The sequence below is a fragment of the Mus caroli genome, unplaced genomic scaffold (genome assembly GCF_978045245.1).
Source record: "Mus caroli unplaced genomic scaffold, Mus_caroli_1 scaffold_1, whole genome shotgun sequence".
NCBI lineage: Eukaryota > Metazoa > Chordata > Mammalia > Rodentia > Muridae > Mus > Mus caroli.
In genome coordinates this window covers 148,605,282-148,622,711 of record NW_028227256.1, presented here as the reverse complement: position 1 = coordinate 148,622,711, position 17,430 = coordinate 148,605,282, and the positions used below count along the sequence as shown (strand labels likewise).

At 46.8% G+C, this 17,430-nt stretch overlaps 2 protein-coding genes and 1 pseudogene across 2 annotated transcripts; all 3 read right to left on the bottom strand.

Moving 5' to 3' along the window:
• Positions 1-109: 109 nt before the first annotated feature.
• Positions 110-2,699, bottom strand: LOC147006161 (uncharacterized). Its single transcript, XM_085834779.1, has 2 exons — positions 2,658-2,699; positions 110-1,030 (listed from the first exon to the last, which is right to left on the bottom strand). Exons 1-2 carry the CDS (start codon positions 2,697-2,699, stop codon positions 110-112), a joined length of 963 nt encoding a protein of 320 aa, XP_085690905.1.
• Positions 2,700-7,528: 4,829 nt separating this feature from the next.
• LOC147006160 (uncharacterized) lies at positions 7,529-8,432 on the bottom strand (annotated as a pseudogene).
• Positions 8,433-15,328: 6,896 nt separating this feature from the next.
• LOC147006159 (uncharacterized) lies at positions 15,329-16,281 on the bottom strand. Its single transcript, XM_085831570.1, has one exon. It carries the CDS (start codon positions 16,272-16,274, stop codon positions 15,369-15,371), a length of 906 nt encoding a protein of 301 aa, XP_085687696.1. The 5' UTR covers positions 16,275-16,281; the 3' UTR covers positions 15,329-15,368.
• Positions 16,282-17,430: the final 1,149 nt, after the last annotated feature.

The following is a 17,430-nucleotide window of genomic DNA, read 5'->3' as shown; positions in this document are numbered from 1 at the left end:
TTGACTGGAGAGACGCTGGGCTCTGAAGTTGAGTTCCTCCGGAGTCTGGAGATAGTTTGGTACCCACTGGACTCAGAGCCTGCCTTCTGGTCTCTCTGGCCTGCTGTGCTCAGCCCAGGATGCTTCTCGCATCCACGGAAGGGTTGGGAGATGCCAAGTCGCCTGGTCTCTGAGCCAGTTGGCTGGCCTGGATCTTGGAGGTGGGAACGGGTCTAGAGTCAGCAGTGAAGGAATAGCCTTGGGGCCAGGTGTATCTGGGCAGGCTGGCCTGCGCAGTCAAGATGGAATTGACTGTGTGAAGCGCCCAGTGCAGTGTGGCTCCTGCATGGGACAATTGCCAAGTGAGCCAGGCCCACTGTGAGACACTGGGCTCCGTGCTGCTTGAGGGCACACGCAGGAAGGCACCTCCGGGGGCTTGCAGATCGTCCAGGGTCACCTGCAAGGCATCCACATTGGTGAAGACTCTGGACATGAGCAGCGAGAATGTTGGTAATGAGCTGGCTTCTTCTGGAGGAGAAGTCTGTCTGCGCCTCTTGGCAGAGTTGTACAGGGCACCTTGCCTGTCTCCAGAGCGACTGTGCTTCAGAGTCCTCACAGGAGATCTTGGCTGGGACCTTCGGTCCTTTACATGCAGTTTTGTGTGCGAGGAATCTCTTTTGTGGGTGGACCCCGGCTTGTCCCTTCCTCTCTTTATGGAGCGAGACGGTCTGTTCTTCCTCTTCTCCTCCAGCTTGCTGCTTCTCTTGTGGGGTCCGCAGGAGGAGACAGCCCAGCTTTGCCCAGATCGCTTCTGGCTGGGGACCTTAGCCTCTCGACTTGGCCAGATGTTCTCTTTGCCCATGGGAGAGGATTTGGAACTCCTGCCATTGTTACCCTGACTCTCAGAGGGCTGTTTGTCTTCTGCCTTCTTGTCTAGGGGCTGCTTTCTCTTGGAAGGAGCCAGGATGGACACCTCTAAATTCATATGTTCAGGCTTCTGGACTAGCGTTTCACTCAGGTCTGCTCCCAGGGCTATGTCTCTGGCTCTGTCCTTGGGTGGAGCTCACTGGCAAATGGTACTGATAAGAGAGCTGACTGGCTTTAAATAAAGCCCTGGAAGCCCCTCCCCCTTCCTGCAGATATCTCCCAGAATCTTTTGCCACGCCCTCAACAGGCCATACCCTGGAGAAAGGGAGGGGCAGGGCGTGGCGGCTAATTCAATCTAACTCAAGGAAGTATTGTACTTCTCTTTTTAATCCTTTTTTAATTGGATATTTCATTTATTTACATTTCAAATGTTATCCCCTTTCAGATTCCCCCCATCAGAAGCCCTTTATCCCATCCTCCCTCCCGCTGCTTCTATGAGGGTGTTCCTCCACTCACCCACCTACTACCACCTCCCAGCTCTCCTATTCCCCTACAAGGGGGCCTTCAGCCTTCACAGGACCAAGGGCCTCTTCTCCCATTGATGCCCAACAAGGCCATCCTCTGTTATATATAAGGCTGGAGCCAGGGGTCTCTCCATATATACTCCTTCTTTGGTGATTTAGACCCTAAGAACTCTGGTTGGTTGATATTGTTGTTCTTCCCATGGAATTGTAAACGCCTTCAGCTCCTTCAGTCCTTCATCTAACTCCTCCATTGGGCGCCCTGGTCTGCTGTGAGCATCTGCCTCTGTATTTGTCAAGCTCTGGCAGAGCCTCTCAGGAGACAGCTATATCAGGCTCCTTCCTGTCAGCAAGCCCTTCTTGGCATCTGCAGTAGTGTCTGGGTGACTATATATGGGATGGCTCCCCAGGTAGGTCAGTCTCTGGATGGCCTTTCCATCACTCTCCGTTCCACACTTTGCCTCCATATTTGTTCCTGTGAATATTTTGTCCCCCTTTCCAAGAAGGAAATTCTGGAGGGCACTGGAATCCATGCTAAATTTCTTTTTGATACACTTCTATGGGAGGTGCCAAAGACGTGGAGGATTTGCACAAGGGAAAAAGAGAAAAGATGCAGGTTTTAGAAGTATGAAAGTTGGTGTTGGAAGGACAAGTGTGGATGGGTTTGAGTCTTTGGGCAGGAGACCAGCCAGGAGACTACTGGAGAAGATGGTCATTTTTGACTCCATTTCAGCTTCCTATGAACACTCTCTGGGTAAGTGTGTGTTAAGTCACTAATTTCCATGCGTGGCTGGGGGCACAGAGATGTTGCCACCGGCAGGAGTAAGTTGCCTGACTTGTCCAAAGTTAGCAGGCTACTCAATGATCAAGTTGAGCTTTCAACCACCATTTACTGCCATTCTCCGGAACTTACACGTACAGTTAAGTTGGCTTTCTTCTCTCAGTGAATGATAGGGCTGTCAGTTCCTCCCTGGAGTTGAAGGCAGTAGGGTACAGAAAGAGAGAAGTGGACTCTTAGGGGGCAGTGGAGAACTGAAGCATTTGTTTAACCATGTCAAATCCCACCTGTGCTTGACATCATGTGCATAAAAGCCTTCCACACACACACATCCACACACATTCTCTGAGGAACTCTTCTGCAGGTCTCATCGTCTTAACTCAGAGTCAGTCCCTGTTCAAATTGGGGGCGACGGTGATAGAACAGTGAGTTGCTTCCTCTAAGCCATACAATCCCATCTGCTGAGTATCCAGCATGTGCTATTGCTCAACCTCCCAGAAGATGCTAGGTACCACTTTGATGTTGAGGTACTTGCTCTGAAGGCCAGTGTCCATAAGCTCAGTGGTAACTATGTGGATGAGAAAGGGAGACAAACTCCTGTGCAAGAAATCACAAATCTCTTGACTTAAAGCCACACCCATTCATCTTCTCCTAGTGCTGGAGTCCAGAAGTCTAAGCTGTTTTGATGAACTCTCAGGGTCTCTAAAAGGCAATTCAATGTGTTCCGAGAGAGGCTGCTCATAACAAATACTGTACTGGCTGGTTTTGTGTGTCAACTTGACACAGGCTGGAGTTATGACAGGCAAAGTGGCTTCAGTTGGGGAAGGGCCTCCATGAGATCCAGTTGCAAGGCATTTTCTCAGTTGGTGATCAGGTGGGGAGGGCCCATTGTGGGTGGTGCCATCCCTGGGCTGGTAGTCTTGGGTTCTACAAGAAAGCAATCTGAGTAATACAGTAAGTAACTTCCCTCTGTCTGTGGCCTCTGCATCAGCTCCTGCTTCCTGACCTGCTTGAGTTCCTGTCCTGACTTTCCTTGGTGATTGTCTTTGTCAAGGTTTCTATTCCTGCATAAACATCTTGACCAAAAAGCAAGTTGGGGAGGAAAGGGTTTATTCGGCTTACACTTCCATAACTGCTGTTCATCACCAAAGGAAGTCAGTAACTGGAACTCAAGCAGGTCAGAAAGCAGGAGCTGGTGCAGAGGCCATGGAGGGCTGTTCTTTACTGGCTTGCTTCCCCTGGCTTGCTCAGCCTGCTCTCTTATAGAACCAAGATTACCATCCAGAGATGGTCCCACCCACAATGGGCTTTCCCCCCTTGATCACTAATTGAGCAAATGCCTTACAGCTGGATCTCATGGAGGCATTTCCTCAACTGAAGCTCTTTTCTCTGTGATAACTCTAGCTGTGTCAAGTTGACACAAAACCAGCCAGTACAATTGACCCCTTGTCAACTTGACACACAAACACATCACTAGTAAGCCTCAATCCTTACTTTCTTACTCATCCCCAAGATCTAAATAACTTAAAAGTCCCACAGTCTTTACATATTCTTAAAATTTCAATCTCTTTACAATATCCATCTTTTTTAAAATTCAAAGTCTTTTTACAATTAAAAGTCTCTTAACTGTGGGCTCCACTAAAACAGTTTCTTCCTTCAAGAGGGAAAATATCAGGGCACAATCACAATCAAAAGCAAAAATCAATCTCCAACTGTCCAATGTATGGGATCCAACTCACGATCTTCTGGGCTCCTCCAAGGGCTTGGGTCACTTCTCCAGCCATGTCCTCTGTAGCACACGACTCGTCCTCTAGGCTCCAGATGCCTGTACTTCACTGCTGCTGCTGATCTTGGTGGTCATCTCATGGTACTGGCATCTCCAAAACACAGTGTGACCCCCTTCAGTCCTGGTCCTACAATTGCAACTCAGGCTGCACCTTCACAAATGGTCTTCCATGCCCTCTCACAGTGCCAAGCCTCAGCTGCTCTGCGTGACCCCTTCATGCCTTCAAAACCAGTATCACCTGGGTGACCCTTACATATTACCAAGTCCCGCTGCAGCAGGAGTACAACCTTGGCTATCTCTGGAACACAGCCTCTTTGTGCTTTCAGAAAACACTTCCCAGAAGATGTCACCTCAATGATGCTGGTCTCTTTTTAATCACGGCTAATTTCTTAGCTCCAGCTAACCAGCACCAATAGTCCCAGTAATGCAAAGTTTTTGCTTTAGTTGTTCTGGTATCTTATTAATCACAGCTGAATCTTCAGCCCCAGCTAACCAGAACTACAGAATCTTCACAATCAAAACAGCAATGGCCCTGAAAAGAGTCTTTAATTTTCCCTCTGAAATTTCACAAGCCAGGCCTCCATCTACTGCACTGTTCTCAACATTATCTTCCAAGATCCTACAAAACATCTGACAGAGCTCTTAACAATGAATGGATATTCAAGCCCAACGTTCCAAAGTCCTTCCACAGTCCTCCCCCAAACATGGTCAGGTTGTCACAGGAATACCCCACTCTGCTGGTACCAATTTGTCTTAGTCAGGGTTTCTATTCCTGCACAAACATCATGACCAAGAAGCAAGTTTGGGAGGAAGGGGTTTATTCGGCTTACACTTCCATAACTGCTGTTCATCACCAAAGGAAGTCAGGACTGGAACTCAGTAGGTAGGAAAGCAGGAGCTGGTGCAGAGGCCATGGAGGGCTGTTCTTTACTGGCTTGCCTCCCCTGGCTTGCTCAGCCTGCTCTCTTCTAGAACCAAGATTACCACCCAGAGATGGTCCCACCCACAATAGGCTTCCCCCCACTCGATCACTAATTGAGAAAATGCCTTACAGCTGGATCTCATGGAGGCATTTCCTCAACTGAAGCCCCTTTCTCTGTGATAACTCCAGCTGTGTCAAGTTGACACAAAACTAGCCAGTACAGTGATGAACAGCAATGTGGAAGTGTAAGCTGAATAAACCCTTTCCTCTACAACTTGCTTCTTGGTTGTGACATGCTGTCCAGGAATAGAAAGCCTGACTAAGACGAGTACTGTCTCCTATCATAACTGTAGATTATATATAGCAATATATGTTTTAAGAATAATCTATACCCCTTGTCTTGATACCAACATCTGACACTTTAGCTATGGTGATTTGAGAAGAACATTTTGCTGTTGCGTGTATCTGATGCAACTAAATCTCACTATTTAATCCAAAAGCGATCATTTTTTTCTCCTACTAGCTGACTATCTTGACCCTGACACTTGCACATGATGCGCTTGAACATTTTTGGTTTGGCCTAAGCCACTGTTTTGAAAGTAGGAATACCCAAATTGAGTGTCTAGCTCTTCCATGTACAAAATGATCTTTTTTTTTGCCTCCACTTCTTCCTCAAAATATTGTCTAGGGGCCATGCTCAACTCCTTAACTGTATTTTGTTTACAAAATGCTTGCTCAGCAGAAGCCTGGTAAATGATATATAGCTTCTTTAAAGTTTTTTACAGCTTTTAAATTAGTATATACTAAATATATATATGTATATATATACATATATATACATCTATCTATCTATCTATCTATCTATCTAATGATAGACTATAGCATTTTCACATAAGTCATTGCTAGTCCCTCCCTTTTTAACTACAATTAGGAGGGGGTACATAGCTTTGTTGTTGTTGTTGTTGTTATGGTGTGTGTGTGTGTGTGTGCATATGCACATGTGCCACAGTGTGCATGTGAGGTGTAGAGACAATTTTTGAGAATTGATTGTCACTTTGACCTTGTTGAATCAAGGTCTCTATTTTTTTTTTTTTAAAGATTTATTTATTTATTATATGTAAGTACACTGTAGCTGTCTTCAGACACTCCAGAAGAGGGCGCCAGATCTCGTTACGGATGGTTGTTAGCCACCATGTGGTTGCTGGGATTTGAACTCAGGACCTTTGGAAGAGCAGTCGGGTGCTCTTACCCACTGAGCCATCTCACCAGCCCTCAAGGTCTCTATTGTTTCTCCTATTATCTAGTTAGTATGCTTTAGGCACACTAAGTAGATAATAATCAAGGTTCCAGTTAATTTTTTCTCTACTACCCATGCCATGGTAGGAGTGCTGGGATTGCTGGTGAACATCACTGTACTGGCTTTTATACATGGATTCTGAGAATTGAATTTAGGCCCTCAAGCTTGTATAGTGAGTGCTTTCACCCCCAGCCCAGCCATTTCCTGTACACCATTCTTGATCTCCTTTTCCTAAATCATCATTCTTCTGAGACATTCACATGGGGACTGAAACTTCATTGTGAGATGTCTGTGGGAGCCCTGCTCTTCCTTCCTATCAGTTCATTGGGTACCTGGTCCAGTATAGAAATCTGTATTATAGCTATAATCTTAAAAGAGGAACAAGAACCATCCATTAAGTCTCAGGTTTTCATTCACATTTCTATGAGGTAAATATTGTCCTTTCTATTTTACAAGTTGGGTACGTAAAATTCCGGAAGCAAATCAACTTGTTCAAGGTCGCACTGGAATTTAAACCTTCTCCACTAAACTAAGTGCTATTTCTATGATACTGCAGCTGAGAGATAAGAAGAGAGTAAGCCGCACAGAATGAGTAGCCGAAGTCTCAGAAAGAAGGAATGACTTAATTTTTTTTTGTAGAAAAAAATATATCTTTATTAAAATAGTGAAAACCACGATGAAGCATTACAAGTCAGGATGTGACCAAGACGGAAATGAAAAGTGGATAAAAATCAGGTCATAGAATTAGAGTACTAAATGGATTGGCTGTGTCAGTGAGTAAGTCTACTGAACGGTGAGCTGTGTTCGGAGCGTTCCTAGTCCAGCTTGCTAACCAGAGGTAAAGTCTGGGTTCTAGGCAGTGCTTGAGTGCTCTGCAGAAAGAAAGAATGCGGTTCAAACTGAAGGAACGGAGCACAGGCTTTCCCGTGCCCAGAAAGGGTTGTGCGGCTAGGGAGCTGCACTGCTAGCATGCACAAGGGCAGAAGTTTGACCCCGGGAACTCCAAGTCAATGTGTTGTGGTGGCCTGTCCCATACATGGGCAGTTTAACCCTCAGTTGGCATAAGGGACCCTGTCCAAAAGGGGAGGAGGGTGTCTATATGATATCCAAGTTCCAATGGCTGATTGAATTCTAAGAGTCGGCCGTTTCTCAAATGGTACACTTCTCCTAAAGGGCAAGGTAGAAGGGTCCAAATCTATGAAAGGTTTCAACAGTCCAAGTTCCCGAGTGAGGCTTGCCAGGTTTTCTTCACAGTCACTTCCTGTGTCATTGACTGGAGAGACGCTGGGCTCTGAAGTTGAGTTCCTCCGGAGTCTGGAGATAGTTTGGTACTCACTGGACTCAGAGCCTGCCTTCTGGTCTCTCTGGCCTGCTGTGCTCAGCCCAGGATGCTTCTTGCATCCACGGAAGGGTTGGGAGATGCCAAGTCGCCTGGTCTCTGAGCCAGTTGGCTGGCCTGGATCTTGGAGGTGGGCACGGGTCTAGAGTCAGCAGTGAAGGAATAGCCTTGGGGCCAGGTGTATCTGGGCAGGCTGGCCTGCGCAGTCAAGATGGAATTGACTGTGTGAAGCGCCCAGTGCAGTGTGGCTCCTGCATGGGACAGTTGCCAAGTGAGCCAGGCCTGCTGCGAGACACTGGGCTCCGTGCTGCTTGAGGGCACACGCAGGAAGGCACCTCCGGGGCCTTGCAGATCGTCCAGGGTCACCTGCAAGGCATCCACATTGGTGAAGACTCTGGACATGAGCAGCGAGAATGTTGGTAATGAGCTGGCTTCTTCTGGAGGAGAAGTCTGTCTGCGCCTCTTGGCAGAGTTGTACGGGGCACCTTGCCTGTCTCCAGAGCGACTGCGCTTCAGAGTCCTCACAGGAGATCTTGGCTGGGACCTTCGGTCCTTTACATGCAGTTTTGTGTGAGGAATCTCTTTTGTGGGTGGACCCCGGCTTGTCCCTTCCTCTCTTTATGGAGCGAGACGGTCTGTTCTTCCTCTTCTCCTCCAGCTTGCTGCTTCTCTTGTGGGGTCCGCAGGAGGAGACAGCCCAGCTTCGCCCAGATCGCTTCTGGCTGGGGACCTTAGCCTCTCGACTTGGCCAGATGTTCTCTTTGCCCATGGGAGAGGACTTGGAACTCCTGCCATTGTTACCCCGACTCTCAGAGGGCTGTTCGTCTTCTGCCTTCTTGTCTAGGGGCTGCTTTCTCTTGGAAGGAGCCAGGATGGACACCTCTAAATTCATATGTTCAGGCTTCTCGACTAGCGTTTCACTCAGGTCTGCTCCCAGGGCCATGTCTCTGGCTCTGTCCTTGGGTGGAGCTCACTGGCAAATGGTACTGATAAGAGAGCTAACTGGCTTTAAATAAAGCCCTGGAAGCCCCTCCCCCTTCCTGCAGAGCTCTCCCAGAATCTTTTGCCATGCCCTCAACAGGCCATACCCTCGAGAAAGGGAGGGGCAGGGCGTGGCGGCTAATTCAATCTAACTCAAGGAAGTATTGTACTTCTCTTTTTAATCCTTTTTTAATTGGATATTTCATTTATTTACATTTCAAATGTTATCCCCTTTCAGATTCCCCCCATCAGAAGCCCTTTATCCCATCCTCCCTCCTGCTGCTTCTATGAGGGTGTTCCTCAACTCACCCACCCACTCCCACCTCCCAGTTCTCCTATTCCCCTACAAGGGGGCCTTGAGCCTTCACAGGACCAAGTTCCTCTTCTCCCATTGATGCCCAACAAGGCCATCCTCTGTTATATATAAGGCTGGAGCCATGGGTCTCTCCATATGTACTCCTTGGTTGGTGATTTAGACCCTAGGAACTCTGGTTGGTTGATATTGTTGTTCTTCCTATGAAATTGTAAATGCCTTCTGCTCCTTCAGTCCTTCATCTAACTCCTCCATTGGGTGCCCTGGTGGGCTGTGATCATCTGCCTCTGTATTTGTCAGGCTCTGGCAGAGCCTCTCAGGAGACAGCTATATCAGGCTCCTTCTTGTCAGCAAGCCCTTCTTGGCATCTGCAGTAGTGTCTGGGTGACTACTATATATGGGATGGCTCCCCAGGTGGGTCAGTCTCTGGATGGCCTTTCCATCACTCTCTGCTCCACACTTTGCCTCCATATTTGCTCCTGTGAATATTTTGTCCCCCTTTCCAAGAAGGAAATTCTGGAGGGCACTGGAATCCATGCTAAATTTCTTTTTGATACACTTCTATGGGAGGTGCCAAAGACGTGGAGGATTTGGACAAGGGAAAAAGAGAAAAGATGCAGGTTTTAGAAGTATGAAAGTTGGTGTTGGAAGGACAAGTGTGGATGGGTTTGAGTCTTTAGGCAGGAGACCAGCCAGGAAACTACTGGAGGAGATGGTCATTTTTGACTCCACTCAGCTTTCTATGGACACTCTCTGGGTAAGTGTGTGTTCAGTCACTAATTTCCATGCCTGGCTGGGGGCACAGAGATGTTGCCACCGGCACAAGGAAGTTGCCTGACTTGTCCAAAGTTAGCAGGCTACTCAATGATCAAGTTGAGCTTTCAACCACCATTTACTGCCATTCTCCGGAACTTAGACATACAGTTAAGTTGGCTTTCTTCTCTCAGTGAATGACAGGGCTGTCAGTTCCTCCCTGGAGTTGAAGGCAATAGGGTACAGAGAGAGAGAAGTGGACTCTTAGTGGGCAGTGGAGAACTGAAGCATTTGTTTAACCATGTCGAGTCCCACCTGTGCTTGACATCATGTGCATAAAAGCCTTCCACACACACACATACACACACATTCTCTGAGGAACTCTTCTGCAGGTCTCATCGTCTTAACTCAGAGTCAGTTCCTTTTCAAATTGGGGGCGACGGTGAGAGAACAGTAGGTTGCTTCCTCTAAGCCATACAATCCCATCTGCTGAGTATCCAGCTCCTGCTATTGCTCAACCTCCCAGAAGATGCTAGGTACCACTTTGATGTTGAGGTACTTGTTCTGACGGCCAGTGTCCATAAGCTCCGTGGTAACTATGTGGATGAGAAAGGGAGACAAACTCCTGTGCAAGAAATCACAAATCTCTTGCCTTAAAGCCACACCCATTCATCTTCTCCTAGTGCTGGAGTCCAGAAGTCTGAGCTGGCTTTGATGAACTCTCAGGGTCTCTAAAAGGCAATTCAACGTATCCCAAGAGAGGCTGCTCATAACAAATATTGTACTGGCTGGTTTTGTGTGTCAACTTGACACAGGCTGGAGTTATCACAGAGAAAGGGGCTTCAGTTGGGGAAGGGCCTCCATGAGATCCAGTTGCAAGGCATTTTCTCAATTGGTGATCAGGTGGGGAGGGCCCATTGTGGGTGGTGCCATCCCTGGGCTGGTAGTCTTGGGTTCTACGAGAAAGCAATCTGAGTAAGCCAGTAAGTAACATCCCTCCGTCCGTGGCCTCTGCATCAGCTCCTGCTTCCTGACCTGCTTGAGTTCCTGTCCTGACTTCCTTTGGTGATTGTATTAGTTAGGGTTTTACTGCTGTGAACAGACACTATGATCAAGGCAAGTCTTATGAAAAAAAAAAACAACATTTAATTGGGGGGTGGCTTACAGGTTCAGAGGTTCAGTCCATTTTTATCAAGGTGGGAGCATGGCAGTATCCAGGCAGGCATGGCGCAGGAGGAGCTGAGAGTTCTATGTCTTCATCCAAAGGCTGCTAGTGGAAGACTGACTTCCAGGCAACTAGGGTGAGGATCTTATACCCACACCCACAGTGACACACCCATTCCAACCAGGTCACACCTATTCCAACAAGGCCACACCTTCAGATGGTGCCACTCCCTGGTCCAAGGTTATACAAACCATCACATTCCACTCCCTGGTCCCCATAGACTTGTTCAAAAACATGAGTCTATGGGGGCCATACTTAAACATAGCATAATGCAAAATGCATTTAGTGCAACTTTCAAAGTCCTCATAGTCTATAGCAGTTGCAACAATGTTAAAAGTCCAAAGTTCAAGGTCTCTTCTGAGATTCATTCAACTTAATTAACTGTAATCCCCAAAGCAAGGCCGGAAACCAGCTGGACAAACTCCAAACTCTGCATCTCCATGACTGATGTCAAAGTGTTCTTTAGATCTTCACTCCTTTTTCATCTTTATTGACTGCAACAAACTGCTTCCTCCTGGCCTGGTTCCACTCCCTGTTAGCAGCTTTCCTCAGCATGTATCCCATGGCCCTGGCATCTTTAACATCTTTGAGTCTCCAAGGCCATTTCAATGTTACAGCTTCTTCTTTCAGTGTCTGGGATTCCACTTGATCTTTTGGACTCCTCCTAAGGGCTGACATCACTTCTCCATCTCTGTCCTCTGTAGCACTCTATGCTCAGGTTGATCCACTCCATTACGGCTGCTGTTCTTGGTGATCATCCCATGGTATTGACATCTCCAATGCACTGGGGTGTTCCACTCCAACTAGGCTTCACCAATAACCTCTCATAGGCTCTCTTCAGGGTGCCAAGCCTCAAATCCTTTGCATGACCCCTTCAGTCCTGGGCCATCAACTACAGCTGAGGCTTCACCTTCTCCAGTGGGTTTCCCTGGCCTGTCACAGGGCTAAGCCTCAGCTTCTCTCCATGATCCCTTCATTCCTTCACAAGCAGTACCACCTGAGTGACTCTTACACATTACCAAGTCCAGCCGCAGCATGAGGTACAACCTTGGGTATCTCTGGAACACAGCTTCTTTGTGCTCCCAGAAAACAATTTCCAGAAGATTTCACCTCAACGATGCTGGTCTCTTCTTAATCACCACTAATTCCTTAGCTCCAGCTAACCAGCATCAATTTTCCCAGTAGTTCCTTCCATTCTTAACTCTAGAGCCAGAGGCACATGGCTGAAGCTGCCGAGTTCTGCTGCTTACAGGAACTAGAACATGATCCCCTTGTATTATTACATTATCACTAGCCTTATGTTTTCTAAATCCTTCACTGCCTAAGCTTGACTATCCTGGTTCTTGCTCTGTAGATTGACCTTGAATGTAGAGATCAGCATGCTTGTCTCATGGGATTAAAGGTGTGTACCACCATGCCTGGATCTAATTTAGCTGGGTAGGATCTTGCCCCAAGGTCCCACTCCCTTAATCTTTATCTCCTAGAACACAAGATTTTGCTCCATTTCACTTCCTGGTACTCCTTTAATACTCAAACCATATATTTTATATTTTTCCTTTCTAAGCTTGCTATGCTTGTTCAAACTTCTCTTCATAATACTTAACCAGAGAACAAAGTCTCCGGTGGGCTTCTTTGAAACTTCCTTTGTCAATGCAATTAATGCAGTTAATCCAAGTCTCTTAACCTTAGCCTCAGGCAGACTTTTCAGACAAGGGCAAAAAGTAGCCACATTCTTCACCAAAATACCACAAAACCAGTCTTTATGCCACATTCTGAAATTCTTCTCCTTTGAAATCTCTTGGGCCAGGTCAACACAGTTCAAATTACTCCCAGCAACCAAGTCTTCCATATTCCTACTAGGATGACCCATTAAGCCCCATTTAAAGCATTCCACTGCTTTCCAAATCCAAAGTCCCAAAATCCACATTCTTTCAAATAAAAGCATGGTCAGGCCTATCACAGCAATACCCCACTCCTGGTACCAATTTCTGTATTAGTATTGGGTTTTACTGCTGTGAACAGACACTATGACCAAGGCAAGTCTTATGAAAAAAAAACAACATTTAATTGGGGGTGGCTTACAGGTTCAGAGGTTCAGTCCATTATCATCAAGGTGGGAGCATGGCAGTATCCAGGCAGGCATGGCGCAGGAGGAGCTGAGAGTTCTATGTCTTCATCCAAAGGCTGCTAGTGGAAGACTGACTTCCAGGCAACTAGGGTGAGGATCTTATACTCACACCCACAGTGACACACCCATTCCAACCAGGTCACACCTATTCCAACAAGGCCACACCTTCAGATGGTGCCACTCCCTGGTCCAAGGATATACAAACCATCACAGTGATGAACAGCAATGTGGAAGTGTAAGCTGAATAAACCCTTTCCTCTACAACTTGCTTCTTGGTTGTGACATTTTGTTCAGGAATAGAAAGCCTGACTAAGACAAATACTGTCTCCTATCTTAGCTGTAGATTATATATAGCAATACATGTTTTAAGAATAATCTATACCCCTTGTCTTGATACCAACATCTGACACTTTAGCTATGGTGATTTGAGAAGAACATTTTGCTGTTGCATGTATCTGATGCAACTAAATCTCACTATTTAATACAAAAGCGATCATTTTTTTCTCCTACTAGCTGGCTATCTTGACTCTGACACTTGCACATGATGCTCTTGAACATGTTTGGTTTGCCTAAGCCAGTGTTTTGAAAGTAGGAATACCCAAATTGAGTGTCTAACTCTTCCATCTACGAAATGATCTTTTTTTTTTACGCCTCCATTTGTTCCTCAAAATATTGTCTAGGGGCCATGCTCAACTCCTTAACTGTATTTATTTACAAAATGCTTGCTCAGCAGAAGCCTGATAAATGACATATAGCTTCTTTAAAGTTTTTTACAGCTTTTAAATTAGTATATACTAAGTATATATGTATATATATATATATACACATCTATCTATCTAATAATAGACTGTAGCATTTTCACATAAGTCATTGCCTGTCCCTCCCTTTTAACTACAATTAGGAGGGGGTACATAGCTTTGTTGTTGTTGTTGTTATTATTTTGTGTGTGTGTGTGTGTGTGTGTGTGTGTTTGTGTGTGTGGCGCGCATGTGTGTGCATATGCACATGTGCCACAGTGTGCATGTGAGGTAAAGGGACAATTTTTGAGAATTGATTGTCACTTTGACCTTGTTGAATCAAGGTCTCTCTTGTTTCTCCTATTATCCAGTTAGTATGCTTTAGGCACACTAAGTAGATAATAATTAAGGTTCCAGTTAATTTTTTCTCTACTGCCCATGCCATGGTAGGACTGCTGGGATTGCTGGTGAACATCACTGAACTGGCTTTTATACATGGATTCTGAGAATTGAATTTAGGCCCTCAAGCTTGTATAGTGAGTGCTTTCACCCCCAGCCCAGCCATTTCCGGTACACCATTCTTGATCTCCTTTTCCTAAATCATCGTTCTTCTGAGACATTCACATGGGGACTGATACCTCATTGTAAGATGTCTTTGTGAGCCCTGTTCTTCCTTCCCATCAGTTCATTGGGTACCTGGTCCAGTATAGAAATCTGTATTATAGCTACAATCTTTAAACAGGAACAGGAACCATCCATTAAGTCTCAGGTTTCATTCACATTTCTATGAGGTAAATATTGTCCTTTCTATTTTACAAGTTGGGTACGTAAAATTCCAACAAGTTGAAGCAAATCAACTTGTTCAAGGTCGCACTGGAATTTAAACCTTCTCGACTAAACTCAGTGCTATTTCGACGATACTGCAGCTGAGAGATAAGAAGAGAGTAAGCCCTAAAGAATGAGCAGCCAACGTCTCAGACAGAAGGAATGACTTAATTTTTTTGTAGAAAAAAATAAAACTTTATTAAAATAGTGAAAACCACGATGAAGCATTACAAGACAGGATGTGACCAAGACGGAAATGAAGTGGATAAAAATCAGGTCATAGATTTAGAGTACTAAATGGATTGGCTGTGTCAGAGAGTAAGTCTACTGAACGGTGAGCTGTGTTTTGAACGTTCCTAGTCCAGCTTGCTAACCAGAAGTAAAGTCTGGGTTCTAGGCAGTGCTTGAGTGCTCTGCAGAAAGAAAGAATGCGGTTCAAACTGAAGGAACGGAGCACAGGCTTTCCCGTGCCCAGAAAGGGTTGTGCGGCTGGGGAGCTCCACTGCTAGCATGCACAAGGGCAGAAGTGTGACCCCGGGAACTCCAAGTCAATGTGTTGTGGTGGCCTGTGCCATACATACATGGGCAGTTTAACCCTCAGTTGGCATAAGGGACCCTGTCCAAAAGGGGAGGAGGGTGTCTGTATGATACCCAAGCTCCTCTGGGTGATTGAATGCTAAGAGTCGGTCGTTTCTCAAATGGTACACTTCTCCTAAAGGGCAAGGTAGAAGGGTCCACATCTATGAAAGGTTTCCCAAGTTCCCGAGTGAGGCTTCCCAGGTTTTCTTCACAGTCACTTCCTGTGTCGTTGACTGGAGAGACGCTGGGCTCTGAAGTGGAGTTCCTCCGGAGTCTGTAGGTAGTTTGGTGCTTACTGGACTCAAAGCCTGCCTTCTGGTCTCTCTGGCCTGCTGTGCTCAGCCCAGGATGCTTCTCGCATCCACGGAAGGGTTGGGAGATGCCAAGTCGCCTGGTCTCTGAGCCAGCTGGCTGGCCTGGATCTTGGAGGTGGGCACGGGTCTAGAGTCAGCAGTGAAGGAATAGCCTTGGGGCCAGGTGTATCTGGGCAGGCTGGCCTGCGCAGTCAAGATGGAATTGACTGTGTGAAGCGCCCAGTTCAGTGTGGCTCCTGCATGGGACAGTTGCCAAGTGAGCCAGGCCCGCTGCGAGACACTGGGCTCCGTGCTGCTTGAGGGCACACGCAGGAAGGCACCTCCGGGGGCTTGCAGATCGTCCAGGGTCACCTGCAAGGCATCCACATTGGTGAAGACTCTGGACATGAGCAGCGAGAATGTTGGTAATGAGCTGGCTTCTTCTGGAGGAGAAGTCTGTCTGCGCCTCTTGGCAGAGTTGTATGGGGCACCTTGCCTGTCTCCAGAGCGACTGCGCTTCAGAGTCCTCACAGGAGATCTTGGCTGGGGCCTTCGGTCCTTTACATGCAGTTTTGTGTGCGAGGAATCTCTTTTGTGGGTGGACCCCGGCTTGTCCCTTCCTCTCTTTATGGAGCGAGACGGTCTGTTCTTCCTCTTCTCCTCCAGCTTGCTGCTTCTCTTGTGGGGTCCGCAGGAGGAGACAGCCCAGCTTCGCCCAGATCGCTTCTGGCTGGGGACCTTAGCCTCTCGACTTGGCCAGATGTTCTCTTTGCCCATGGGAGAGGACTTGGAACTCCTGCCATTGTTACCCCGACTCTCAGAGGGCTGTTTGTCTTCTGCCTTCTTGTCTAGGGGCTGCTTTCTCTTGGAAGGAGCCAGGATGGACACCTCTAAATTCATATGTTCAGGCTTCTCGACTAGCGTTTCACTCAGGTCTGCTCCCAGGGCCATGTCTCTGGCTCTGTCCTTGGGTGGAGCTCACTGGCAAATGGTACTGATAAGAGAGCTGACTGGCTTTAAATAAAGCCCTGGAAGCCCCTCCCCCTTCCTGCAGAGCTCTCCCAGAATCTTTTGCCACGCCCTCAACAGGCCTTACCCTTGAGAAAGGGAGGGGCAGGGCGTGGTGGCTAATTCAATCTAACTCAAGGAAGTATTGTACTTCTCTTTTTAATCCTTTTTTAATTGGATATTTCATTTATTTACATATCAAATGTTATCCCCTTTCAGATTCCCCCCATCAGAAGCCCTTTATCCCATCCTCCCTCCCGCTGCTTCTATGAGGGTGTTCCTCAACTCACCCACCCACTCCCACCTCCCAGCTCTCCTATTCCCCTACAAGGGGGCATTGAGCCTTCACAGGACCAAGGGCCTCTTCTCCCATTGATGCCCAACAAGGCCATCCTCTGTTATATAAAAGGCTGGAGCCATGGGTCTCTCCATATGTACTCCTTGGTTGGTGATTTAGACCCTAGGAACTCTGGTTGGTTGATATTGTTGTTTTTCCTATGGAATTGTCCAGGCCTTCTGCTCCTTCAGTCCTTCCTCTAACTCCTCCATTGGGGTCCCTGGTTGGCTGTGAGCATCTGTCTCTGTATTTGTCAGGCTCTGGCAGATACTCTCAGGAGACAACTATATCAGGCTCCTTTCAGCAAGCCCTTCTTGGCATCTGCAGTAGTGTCTAGGTGACTATATATGGGATGGCTCCCCAGGTGGGTCAGTCTCTGGATGGCCTTTCCATCACTCTCTGCTCCACACTTTGCCTCCATATTTGCTCCTGTGAATATTTTATCCCCCTTTTCAAGAAGGACCGAAGCACTCCCACTTAGTCTTCCTTGTTCTTGGGCTTCAGGTTGTCTGTGAAATTTATCTTGGGTATTCTGACCTTTGGGGCTAATATCCACTAATCAGTGAATGCATACCATATGTGTTCTTTTGTGATTGGGTTACCTCACTCTAGTTTTGCCTAAGAATTTTATTAATTCATCATTTTTAATATCTGAGCAGTACTCCATTGTGTAAATGTACTACATTTTCTGTATCTATTCCTCTCTTGAAGGACATCTGGGTTCTTTCCAGTAACTGGCTGTTATAAATAAGGCTGCTATGA

Coding starts and splice junctions, on each gene's coding strand:
- LOC147006159 (XM_085831570.1), bottom strand. CDS start 16,274: ATGGCCCTGGGAGCAGACCTGAGTGAAACGCTAGTCGAGAAGCCTGAA.
- LOC147006161 (XM_085834779.1), bottom strand. CDS start 2,699: ATGGACACTGGCCTTCAGAGCAAGTACCTCAACATCAAAGTG. Junction 1,031..2,657: donor AGTACCTCAACATCAAAGTG/GTACCTAGCATC, acceptor GCTCCACCCAAG/GACAGAGCCAGAGACATAGC.